At 41.3% G+C, this 13,487-nt stretch overlaps 1 protein-coding gene across 1 annotated transcript in view; it reads right to left on the bottom strand.

Moving 5' to 3' along the window:
• The window catches only part of LOC109884347 (lysine-specific demethylase phf2-like), a 185,350-nt gene that overhangs the window by 76,563 nt on the left and 95,300 nt on the right, over positions 1-13,487 (bottom strand). The window contains 3 exon segments of the mRNA XM_031831395.1: positions 3,843-4,005; positions 6,993-7,179; positions 7,426-7,567. Coding sequence (XP_031687255.1) covers positions 3,843-4,005; positions 6,993-7,179; positions 7,426-7,567 — 492 coding nt within the window.

Below are 13,487 nucleotides of genomic sequence, written 5' to 3'. Positions count from 1 at the left end.
TCCCAATGTGACAACATCAGAACAGGTCTGATTCTATTCCCAATGTGACATCAGAACAGGTCTGATTCTATTCCCAATGTGACAACAGGTCTGATTCTAGTCCCAATGTGACAACAGGTCTGATTCTATTCCCAATGTGACAACATAAGAACAGGTCTGATTCTAGTCCCAATGTGACAACAGGTCTGATTCTATTCTCAATGTGACAACATAAGAACAGGTCTGATTCTAGTCCCAATGTGACAACATCAGAACAGGTCTGATTCTATTCCCAATGTGACATCAGAACAGGTCTGATTCTATTCTCAATGTGACAACATAAGAACAGGTCTGATTCTATTCCCAATGTGACAACAGGTCTGATTCTATTCCCAACGTGAAAACAGGTCTGATTCTAGTCCCAATGTGACAACAGGTCTGATTCTATTCTCAATGTGACAACAGGTCTGATTCTATTCCCAATGTGACAACATAAGAACAGGTCTGATTCTAGTCCCAATGTGACAACAGGTCTGATTCTATTCTCAATGTGACAACATAAGAACATGTCTGATTCTAGTCCCAATGTGACAACATCAGAACAGGTCTGATTCTATTCTCAATGTGACAACATAAGAACAGGTCTGATTCTATTCTCAATGTGACAACATAAGAACAGGTCTGATTCTATTCCCAATGTGACAACAGGTCTGATTCTATTCCCAATGTGACAACAGGTCTGATTCTAGTCCCAATGTGACAACAGGTCTGATTCTATTCCCAATGTGACAACAGGTCTGATTTTAGTCCCAATATGACAACATCAGAACAGGTCTGATTCTATTCCCAATGTGACAACAGGTCTGATTCTATTCCCAAAGTGACAACAGGTCTGATTCTATTCTCAATGTGACAACAGGTCTGATTCTATTCTCAATGTGACAACATAAGAACAGGTCTGATTCTAGTCCCAATGTGACAACAGGTCTGATTCTATTCTCAATGTGACAACATAAGAACAGGTCTGATTCTAGTCCCAATGTGACAACATCAGAACAGGTCTGATTCTATTCTCAATATGACAACATAAGAACAGGTCTGATTCTATTCCCAATGTGACAACAGGTCTGATTCTATTCCCAATGTGACAACAGGTCTGATTCTAGTCCCAATGTGACAACAGGTCTGATTCTATTCCCAATGTGACAACATCAGAACAGGTCTGATTCTATTCCCAATGTGACAACAGGTCTGATTCTATTCCCAATGTGACAACAGGTCTGATTCTAGTCCCAATGTGACAACAGGTCTGATTCTATTCCCAATGTGACAACAGGTCTGATTCTATTCCCAATGTGACAACATCAGAACAGGTCTGATTCTATTCTCAATATGACAACATAAGAACAGGTCTGATTCTATTCCCAATGTGACAACAGGTCTGATTCTATTCCCAATGTGACAACAGGTCTGATTCTATTCCCAATGTGACAACAGGTCTGATTCTATTCCCAATATGACAACAGGTCTGATTCTATTCCCAATGTGACAACAGGTCTGATTCTAGTCCCAATGTGACAACAGGTCTGATTCTAGTCCCAATGTGACAACATCAGAACAGGTCTGATTCTATTCCCAATGTGACAACAGGTCTGATTCTAGTCCCAATGTGACAACATCAGAACAGGTCTGATTCTATTCCCAATGTGACATCAGAACAGGTCTGATTCTATTCCCAATGTGACAACAGGTCTGATTCTAGTCCCAATGTGACAACAGGTCTGATTCTATTCCCAATATGACAACAGGTCTGATTCTATTCCCAATGTGACAACAGGTCTGATTCTAGTCCCAATGTGACAACAGGTCTGATTCTAGTCCCAATGTGACAACATCAGAACAGGTCTGATTCTATTCCCAATGTGACAACAGGTCTGATTCTATTCTCAATGTGACAACATAAGAACAGGTCTGATTCTAGTCCCAATGTGACAACATCAGAACAGGCCTGATTCTATTCTCAATGTGACAACATAAGAACAGGTCTGATTCTAGTCCCAATGTGACAACATAAGAACAGGTCTGATTCTAGTTCCAATGTGACAACATCAGAACAGGTCTGATTCTAGTCCCAATGTGACAACATCAGAACAGGTCTGATTCTATTCTCAATGTGACAACATAAGCACAGGTCTGATTCTATTCCCAATGTGACAACATCAGAACAGGTCTGATTCTACTCTCAATGTGACAACATAAGAACAGGTCTGATTCTATTCTCAATGTGACAACATAAGAACAGGTCTGATTCTAGTCCCAATGTGACAACAGGTCTGATTCTATTCCCAATATGACAACAGGTCTGATTCTATTCCAAATGTGACAACAGGTCTGATTCTAGTCCCAATGTGACAACAGGTCTGATTCTAGTCCCAATGTGACAACATAAGAACAGGTCTGTTTCTATTCCCAATGTGACAACATCAGAACAGGTCTGATTCTATTCTCAATGTGACAACATAAGAACAGGTCTGATTCTATTCCCAATGTGACAACATAAGAACAGGTCTGATTCTATTCCCAATGTGACAACAGGTCTGATTCTATTCCCAATATGACAACAGGTCTGATTCTATTCCAAATGTGACAACAGGTCTGATTCTAGTCCCAATGTGACAACAGGTCTGATTCTAGTCCCAATGTGACAACATAAGAACAGGTCTGTTTCTATTCCCAATGTGACAACATCAGAACAGGTCTGATTCTATTCTCAATGTGACAACATAAGAACAGGTCTGATGCTAGTCCCAATGTGACAACAGGTCTGATTCTATTCCCAATGTGACAACAGGTCTGATTCTATTCCCAATGTGACAACAGGTCGGATTCTAGTCCCAATGTGACAACAGGTCTGATTCTAGTCCCAATGTGACAACAGGTCTGATTCTAGTCCCAATGTGACAACATAAGAACAGGTCTGATTCTATTCCCAATGTATTGTCCCTACTTCAGAGTGCATTAACCTGATGGTATGAATAGGGTCTGTCCCTACTTCAGAGTACACTAACCTGATGGTCCCTACTTCAGAGTACACTAACCTGATGGTATGAATAGGGTCTGTCCCTACTTCAGAGTGCACTAACCTGATGGTATGAATAGGGTCTGTCCCTACTTCAGAGTGCACTAACCTGATGGTTCCTACTTCAGAGAGCACTAACCTGATGGTATGAATAGGGTCTGTCCCTGCTTCAGAGTGCACTAACCTGATGGTTCCTACTTCAGAGTGCACTAACCTGATGGTCCCTGCTTCAGAGTACACTAACCTGATGGTATGAATAGGGTCTCTCCCTACTTCAGAGTGCACTAACCTGATGGTATGAATAGGGTCTGTCCCTACTTCAGAGTGCACTAACCTGATGGTTCCTCCTTCAGAGTGCACTAACCTGATGGTCCCTACTTCAGAGTGCACTAACCTGATGGTATGAATAGCGTCTGTCCCTACTTCAGAGTGCACTAATCTGATGGTCCCTACTTCAGAGTGCACTAACCTGATGGTATGAATAGGGTCTGTCCCTGCTTCAGAGTGCACTAACCTGATGGTATGAATAGGGTCTGTCCCTGCTTCAGAGTGCACTAACCTGATGGTATGAATAGGGTCTGTCCCTACTTCAGAGTGCACTAACCTGATGGTATGAATAGGGTCTATCCCTACTTCAGAGTGCACTAACCTGATGGTATGAATAGGGTCTGTCCCTGCTTCAGAGTGCACTAACCTGATGGTATGAATAGGGTCTGTCCCTACTTCAGAGTGCACTAACCTGATGTTATGAATAGGGTCTGTCCCTGCTTCAGAGTGCACTAACCTGATGGTATGAATAGGGTCTGTCCCTGCTTCAGAGTACACTTGTAACACTTGTCCACCTGGTCAGCGAAGAACATCTCTGTGTGATTGGCTGAGGACCTCCAGCGCTCGTACAACGATAGGTTAGCTGACGTGGGCTTGATCAGGAAGAAGATCTTCTCTCCCTGGAAACAACAACATCAAGACAGAACAAGAGCTCCTTACAACAGCAGGCCTGTATTCACAAAGCATTTCAGAGTAGCAGTGCTGATCTAGGACCCTGTTCATGTAATCTTATTCATTGTGATCTAAAAGGCAACACTGATCCTAGATCAGCACCCCAACTCGGAGACATTTTGTGAATACATGTCCACGACTCGTTCCTATTCATTCTACGGCTAATTTCATTTTTGCTACGCAGCAATGTTTTCTAATACACCTCGAGAATTCTTCCTTGAGAAGTGCATTGGAAAAGGTGTACATTTCCCGTTGAACGCGGAATGAGGGAGGACAATGACCCCATTGTCCAACAGGACAATGACAGGACAATGACCCTAAGCACACAGCCAAGACAACGCAGGAGTGGCTTCGGGACAAGTCTCTGAATGTCTGTTGTGGTCCAGCCAGAGCCCGGACTTGAACCCGATCAAACAGTGACGCTCCCCATCCAACCTGACAGAGCTTGAGAGGATCTGCAGAGAAGAATGGGAGAAACTCCCCAAATACAGGTGTGCCAAGCTTGTAGCGTCATACCCAAGAAGACACGAGGCTGTAATCACTGCCAAAGGTGCTTCAACTAAGCACTGAGAGAAGGGTCTGAATACTTATGTAAATTTGATAATTCAGTTTGTCTAAAAACTTGTTTTTGCACTATAGATTCAATGGTTGTAAAGATGGGGAGAGGTCTCTCCATAATAAAGAGATGCTCTGCTGTTTAACACCACACTCCACAAAGCAAGTCCAGCTCTAGTTTTATCTTATCTTGATTATTGTCCAGTCATATGGTCAAGTTCTGCTAAGAAAGACTGCAGCTGGCCCAGAACAGAGCGCCACGTCTTGCTCTTCATTGTAATCAGAGGACTAATATAAATATTATGCATACCAGTCTCTCATTGGCTAAGAGTTGAAGAAAGACCGACTGTGACACTTCTTGTCTTTATAAGAACATTTAATGTGTTGGAAATTCCAAATTATTTGCACAGTCAACTTACACACAGCACTGACACACATGTTGACACACATGTATGTTGTGTGTATGTACTGACATGTATGTTGTGTGTATGTACTGGCATGTATGTACTGACATGTATGTTGTGGGTATGTACTGGCATGTATGTACTGACATGTATGCTGTGTGTATGTACTGGCATGTATGTACTGACATGTATGCTGTATGTATGTACTGACATGTATGTACTGACATGTATGCTGTATGTATGTACTGACATGTATGTACTGACATGTATGCTGTGTGTATGTACTGACATGTATGTACTGACATGTATGCTGTGTGTATGTACTGACATGTATGCTGTGTGTATGTACTGACATGTATGCTGCGTGTATGTACTGACATGTATGTACTGACATGTATGCTGTGTGTATGTACTGACATGTATGTTGTGTGTATGTACTGACATGTATGTTGTGTGTATGTACTGACATGTATGTGTAACTGAGAAATGCACACACATACTACATGTTAATGTACACTACATGTTAATGCACACTACATGTTAATGTACACTACATGTTAATGTACAATACATGTTAATGCACACCACATGTTAATGTGCACTACATGTTAATGCACACATGTTAATGTACACTACATGTTAATGTACACTACATGTTAATGTACAATACATGTTAATGTACAATACATGTTAATGCACACTACATGTTAATGCACACTACATGTTAATGCACACTACATGTTAATGTACACTACATGTTAATGCACACTACATGTTTATGCACACTACATGTTAATGTACACTACATGTTAATGCACACTACATGTTAATGCACACTACATGTTAATGCACACTACATGTTAATGTACAATACATGTTAATGCACACTACATGTTAATGCACACTACATGTTAATGCACACACACACTACATGTTAATGTACACTAAATGTTAATGCACACTACATGTTAATGCACACTACATGTTAATGTACACTACATGTTAATGTACACTACATGTTAATGCACACTACATGTTAATGTACACTACATGTTAATGTACACTATATGTTAATGCACACTACATGTTAATGTATACTACATGTTAATGCATACTACATGTTAATGCACACTACATGTTAATGTACACTACATGTTAATGCACACTACATGTTAATGCACACTACATGTTAATGCACACTACATGTTAATGTACACTACATGTTAATGTATACTACATGTTAATGTATACTACATGTTCATGTACACTACATGTTCATGTATACTACATGTTAATGTATACTACATGTTAATGCACACTACATGTTAATGTACACTACATGTTAATGTATACTACATGTTAATGTACACTACATGTTAATGTACACTACATGTTAATGCACACTACATGTTAATGCATACTACATGTTAATGCATACTACATGTTAATGCACACTACATGTTAATGTACACTACATGTTAATGAACACTACATGTTAATGTATACTACATGTTAATGCACACTACATGTTAATGTATACTACATGTTAATGTATACTACATGTTAATGTACACTACATGTTAATGTACACTACATGGTAATGTATACTACATGTTAATGTACACTACATGTTAATGTATACTACATGTTAATGTATACTACATGTTAATGTACACTACATGTTAATGTATACTACATGGTAATGTATACTACATGGTAATGTATACTACATGGTAATGTATACTACATGGTAATGTATACTACATGGTAATGTATGTCCATTAAGGTATTTAGACTGTAATGTATTTTTAACTATGTGTCAGGCCCCCAGCTAAAACTAAAACTAGCTGTCACCATTGGCGTCGGCTAATGGGGGGATCCTAATAAATCACATTAAAACCTTGAGTATGTTGCACCAGACATTACAGTACCTTAATAAAGTTCATTCATCAATAAGGTTATTAACTGTGTCATACCTTGAGTACGTGGTACCATACGGAGGCCCCTCCACACTCGATGTGGAAGTCAGTGTAGCTGTCTTTAACACCGATCAGACAGTACTTAGTGACTTTAGGTTTCCCCAGGAGAGCATCGTCTGGCCAGTAGTTCTCTACCCACGACAACCTCCGCACAATCTGAGGGCTCTCCACTATACTGTCCATTCTGAGAGACAGAGAAATAAACACTATTCAAATCATGCCACTACAATACCATAAAAAACATAAAATAAAATACATAGGGGTTAATATTAACATTATAATATCATTATCATCTTAATGGTGTTTAATAATAATGACATTAAAATACTGTTTAGTATGATCTGTATCAGAGAAAGTCAGGAGAAGTGTTGTGCTACACAATGTGTATCATGAGAACACGTGTCTGTGTACCTCTTAGGTGTGTGCCTACCTTTTGTCAGAGAACTCCAGGTTGATAATGTTTAACACTTTCTTCCTGTTGGTGCTGTAGTAGTAATCTACAAAGTCCTTGAGCTTCATCTTACTGTCAGTCTGCTTGGTCACATCTATCACATCCACACCCACGTCTGGACCTGGGAGTGATTAATACAAACAGTTAAAGACAACTTAATTAAACATTAAAGACACGAGAAAATCAATAGTGAGCAGGTCTTTAAATGGCAGTGAGTTGATGAGATGTGTTACTAACTAGGCTGCTAAGTGTAAAGGAGAAGTATCAGATGTGTTGCTAACTAGGCTGCTAAGTGTAAAGGAGAAGTATCAGATGTGTTGCTAACTAGGCTGCTAAGTGTAAAGGAGAAGTATCAGATGTGTTGCTAACTAGGCTGCTCAGTATAAAGGAGAGGTAGCAGATGTGTTGCTAACTAGGCTGCTCAGTATAAAGCAGTAGAAGTAGCAGATGTGTTGCTAACTAGGCTGCTCAGTATAAAGCAGTAGAAGTAGCAGACGTGTTGCTAACTAGGCTGCTCAGTAGAAAGGAGAAGTAGCAGATGTGTTGCTAACTAGGCTGCTCAGTAAAAAGGAGAAGTATCAGATGTGTTCGTAACTAGGCTGCTCAGTATAAAGGAGAAGTAGCAGATGTGTTCCTAACTAGGCTGCTCAGTATAAAGGAGAAGTATCAGATGTGTTCGTAACTAGGCTGCTCAGTATAAAGGAGAAGTAGCAGATGTGTTGGTAACTAGGCTGCTCAGTATAAAGGAGAGGTAGCAGATGTGTTCCTAACTAGGCTGCTCAGTATAAAGGAGAAGTAGCAGATGTGTTCCTAACTAGGCTGCTCAGTATAAAGGAGAAGTAGCAGATGTGTTGCTAACTAGGCTACTCAGTATAAAGGAGAAGTATCAGATGTGTTGCTAACCAGGCTGCTCAGTATAAAGCAGTAGAAGTATCAGATGTGTTCCTAACTAGGCTGCTCAGTATAAAGGAGAAGTAGCAGATGTGTTCCTAACTAGGCTGCTCAGTATAAAGCAGTAGAGGTAGCAGATGTGTTCCGAACTAGGCTGCTCAGTATAAAGGAGAAGTATCAGATGTGTTGCTAACTAGGCTGCTCAGTATAAAGGAGAAGTAGCAGATGTGTTCCTAACTAGGCTGCTCAGTATAAAGGAGAAGTAGCAGATGTGTTCCTAACTAGGCTGCTCAGTATAAAGCAGTAGAAGTAGCAGATGTGTTGCTAACTAGGCTGCTCAGTAGAAAGGAGAAGTAGCAGATGTGTTCCTAACTAGGCTGCTCAGTATAAAGGAGAAGTAGCAGATGTGTTGCTAACTAGGCTGCTCAGTAGAAAGCAGTAGAGGTAGCAGATGTGTTGCTAACTAGGCTGCTCAGCATAAAGGAGAAGTAGCAGATGTGTTGCTAACTAGGCTGCTCAGTAGAAAGCAGTAGAAGTAGCAGATGTGTTGCTAACAAGGTTGCTCAGTAGAAAGCAGTAGAAGTAGCAGATGTGTTCCTAACTAGGCTGCTCAGTATAAAGGAGAAGAAGCAGATGTGTTGCTAACTAGGCTGCTCAGTATAAAGCAGTAGAGGTAGCAGATGTGTTCCTAACTAGGCTGCTCAGTATAAAGGAGAAGTATCAGATGTGTTGCTAACTAGGCTGCTCAGTAGAAAGGAGAAGAAGCAGATGTGTTCCTAACTAGGCTGCTCAGTATAAAGGAGAAGTAGCAGATGTGTTGCTAACTAGGCTGCTCAGTATAAAGCAGTAGAGGTAGCAGATGTGTTCCTAACTAGGCTGCTCAGTAGAAAGGAGAAGTATCAGATGTGTTGCTAACTAGGCTTCTCAGTATAAAGGAGAAGAAGCAGATGTGTTGCTAACTAGGCTGCTCAGTAGAAAGCAGTAGAAGTAGCAGATCTGTTCCTAACTAGGCTGCTCAGTAGAAAGCAGTAGAAGTAGCAGATGTGTTCCTAACTAGGCTGCTCAGTAGAAAGCAGAAGTAGCAGATGTGTTGCTAACTAGGCTGCTCAGTATAAAGGAGAGGTAGCAGATGTGTTGCTAACTAGGCTGCTCAGTATAAAGCAGTAGAAGTAGCAGATGTGTTGCTAACTAGGCTACTCAGTAGAAAGGAGAAGTAGCAGATGTGTTGCTAACTAGGCTGCTCAGTAAAAAGGAGAAGTATCAGATGTGTTCGTAACTAGGCTGCTCAGTATAAAGGAGAAGTAGCAGATGTGTTCCTAACTAGGCTGCTCAGTATAAAGGAGAAGTATCAGATGTGTTCGTAACTAGGCTGCTCAGTATAAAGGAGAAGTAGCAGATGTGTTGGTAACTAGGCTGCTCAGTATAAAGGAGAGGTAGCAGATGTGTTCCTAACTAGGCTGCTCAGTATAAAGGAGAAGTAGCAGATGTGTTCCTAACTAGGCTGCTCAGTATAAAGGAGAAGTAGCAGATGTGTTCCTAACTAGGCTGCTCAGTATAAAGGAGAAGTAGCAGATGTGTTGCTAACTAGGCTGCTCAGTAGAAAGCAGTAGAAGTAGAAGATGTGTTCCTAACTAGGCTACTCAGTATAAAGCAGTAGAAGTAGAAGATGTGTTCCTAACTAGGCTACTCAGTATAAAGCAGTAGAAGTATCAGATGTGTTCCTAACTAGGCTGCTCAGTATAAAGGAGAAGTAGCAGATGTGTTCCTAACTAGGCTGCTCAGTATAAAGCAGTAGAAGTAGCAGATGTGTTCCGAACTAGGCTGCTCAGTATAAAGGAGAAGTATCAGATGTGTTGCTAACTAGGCTGCTCAGTGTAAAGGAGAAGTATCAGATGTGTTCGTAACTAGGCTGCTCAGTATAAAGGAGAAGTAGCAGATGTGTTGGTAACTAGGCTGCTCAGTATAAAGGAGAGGTAGCAGATGTGTTCCTAACTAGGCTGCTCAGTATAAAGGAGAAGTAGCAGATGTGTTCCTAACTAGGCTGCTCAGTATAAAGGAGAAGTAGCAGATGTGTTGCTAACTAGGCTACTCAGTATAAAGGAGAAGTATCAGATGTGTTGCTAACCAGGCTGCTCAGTATAAAGCAGTAGAAGTATCAGATGTGTTCCTAACTAGGCTGCTCAGTATAAAGGAGAAGTAGCAGATGTGTTCCTAACTAGGCTGCTCAGTATAAAGGAGAGGTAGCAGATGTGTTCCTAACTAGGCTGCTCAGTATAAAGGAGAAGTAGCAGATGTGTTCCTAACTAGGCTGCTCAGTATAAAGGAGAAGTAGCAGATGTGTTGCTAACTAGGCTACTCAGTATAAAGGAGAAGTATCAGATGTGTTGCTAACCAGGCTGCTCAGTATAAAGCAGTAGAAGTATCAGATGTGTTCCTAACTAGGCTGCTCAGTATAAAGGAGAAGTAGCAGATGTGTTCCTAACTAGGCTGCTCAGTATAAAGGAGAAGTAGCAGATGTGTTCCTAACTAGGCTGCTCAGTATAAAGGAGAAGTAGCAGATGTGTTCCTAACTAGGCTGCTCAGTATAAAGCAGTAGAAGTAGCAGATGTGTTGCTAACTAGGCTGCTCAGTAGAAAGGAGAAGTAGCAGATGTGTTCCTAACTAGGCTGCTCAGTATAAAGGAGAAGTAGCAGATGTGTTGCTAACTAGGCTGCTCAGTAGAAAGCAGTAGAGGTAGCAGATGTGTTGCTAACTAGGCTGCTCAGCATAAAGGAGAAGTAGCAGATGTGTTGCTAACTAGGCTGCTCAGTAGAAAGCAGTAGAAGTAGCAGATGTGTTGCTAACAAGGTTGCTCAGTAGAAAGCAGTAGAAGTAGCAGATGTGTTCCTAACTAGGCTGCTCAGTATAAAGGAGAAGAAGCAGATGTGTTGCTAACTAGGCTGCTCAGTATAAAGCAGTAGAGGTAGCAGATGTGTTCCTAACTAGGCTGCTCAGTATAAAGGAGAAGTATCAGATGTGTTGCTAACTAGGCTGCTCAGTAGAAAGGAGAGGTAGCAGATGTGTTCCTAACTAGGCTGCTCAGTATAAAGGAGAAGTAGCAGATGTGTTCCTAACTAGGCTGCTCAGTATAAAGGAGAAGTAGCAGATGTGTTCCTAACTAGGCTGCTCAGTATAAAGGAGAAGTAGCAGATGTGTTGCTAACTAGGCTACTCAGTATAAAGGAGAAGTATCAGATGTGTTGCTAACCAGGCTGCTCAGTATAAAGCAGTAGAAGTATCAGATGTGTTCCTAACTAGGCTGCTCAGTATAAAGGAGAAGTAGCAGATGTGTTCCTAACTAGGCTGCTCAGTATAAAGCAGTAGAAGTAGCAGATGTGTTCCGAACTAGGCTGCTCAGTATAAAGGAGAAGTATCAGATGTGTTGCTAACTAGGCTGCTCAGTGTAAAGGAGAAGTATCAGATGTGTTCGTAACTAGGCTGCTCAGTATAAAGGAGAAGTAGCAGATGTGTTGGTAACTAGGCTGCTCAGTATAAAGGAGAGGTAGCAGATGTGTTCCTAACTAGGCTGCTCAGTATAAAGGAGAAGTAGCAGATGTGTTCCTAACTAGGCTGCTCAGTATAAAGGAGAAGTAGCAGATGTGTTGCTAACTAGGCTACTCAGTATAAAGGAGAAGTATCAGATGTGTTGCTAACCAGGCTGCTCAGTATAAAGCAGTAGAAGTATCAGATGTGTTCCTAACTAGGCTGCTCAGTATAAAGGAGAAGTAGCAGATGTGTTCCTAACTAGGCTGCTCAGTATAAAGGAGAGGTAGCAGATGTGTTCCTAACTAGGCTGCTCAGTATAAAGGAGAAGTAGCAGATGTGTTCCTAACTAGGCTGCTCAGTATAAAGGAGAAGTAGCAGATGTGTTGCTAACTAGGCTACTCAGTATAAAGGAGAAGTATCAGATGTGTTCCTAACTAGGCTGCTCAGTATAAAGGAGAAGTAGCAGATGTGTTCCTAACTAGGCTGCTCAGTATAAAGGAGAAGTAGCAGATGTGTTCCTAACTAGGCTGCTCAGTATAAAGGAGAAGTAGCAGATGTGTTCCTAACTAGGCTGCTCAGTATAAAGCAGTAGAAGTAGCAGATGTGTTGCTAACTAGGCTGCTCAGTAGAAAGGAGAAGTAGCAGATGTGTTCCTAACTAGGCTGCTCAGTATAAAGGAGAAGTAGCAGATGTGTTGCTAACTAGGCTGCTCAGTAGAAAGCAGTAGAGGTAGCAGATGTGTTGCTAACTAGGCTGCTCAGCATAAAGGAGAAGTAGCAGATGTGTTGCTAACTAGGCTGCTCAGTAGAAAGCAGTAGAAGTAGCAGATGTGTTGCTAACAAGGTTGCTCAGTAGAAAGCAGTAGAAGTAGCAGATGTGTTCCTAACTAGGCTGCTCAGTATAAAGGAGAAGAAGCAGATGTGTTGCTAACTAGGCTGCTCAGTATAAAGCAGTAGAGGTAGCAGATGTGTTCCTAACTAGGCTGCTCAGTATAAAGGAGAAGTATCAGATGTGTTGCTAACTAGGCTGCTCAGTAGAAAGGAGAAGAAGCAGATGTGTTCCTAACTAGGCTGCTCAGTATAAAGGAGAAGTAGCAGATGTGTTGCTAACTAGGCTACTCAGTATAAAGGAGAAGTATCAGATGTGTTGCTAACCAGGCTGCTCAGTATAAAGCAGTAGAAGTATCAGATGTGTTCCTAACTAGGCTGCTCAGTATAAAGGAGAAGTAGCAGATGTGTTCCTAACTAGGCTGCTCAGTATAAAGGAGAAGTAGCAGATGTGTTCCTAACTAGGCTGCTCAGTATAAAGGAGAAGTAGCAGATGTGTTCCTAACTAGGCTGCTCAGTATAAAGCAGTAGAAGTAGCAGATGTGTTGCTAACTAGGCTGCTCAGTAGAAAGGAGAAGTAGCAGATGTGTTCCTAACTAGGCTGCTCAGTATAAAGGAGAAGTAGCAGATGTGTTGCTAACTAGGCTGCTCAGTAGAAAGCAGTAGAGGTAGCAGATGTGTTGCTAACTAGGCTGCTCAGCATAAAGGAGAAGTAGCAGATGTGTTGCTAACTAGGCTGCTCAGTAGAAAGCAGTAGAAGTAGCAGATGTGTTGCTAACAAGGTTGCTCAGTAGAAAGC

This window comes from Oncorhynchus kisutch, linkage group LG1 (assembly GCF_002021735.2).
Source record: "Oncorhynchus kisutch isolate 150728-3 linkage group LG1, Okis_V2, whole genome shotgun sequence".
Classification (NCBI taxonomy): domain Eukaryota; kingdom Metazoa; phylum Chordata; class Actinopteri; order Salmoniformes; family Salmonidae; genus Oncorhynchus; species Oncorhynchus kisutch.
This window is presented reverse-complemented; position numbering and strand designations above follow the sequence as displayed.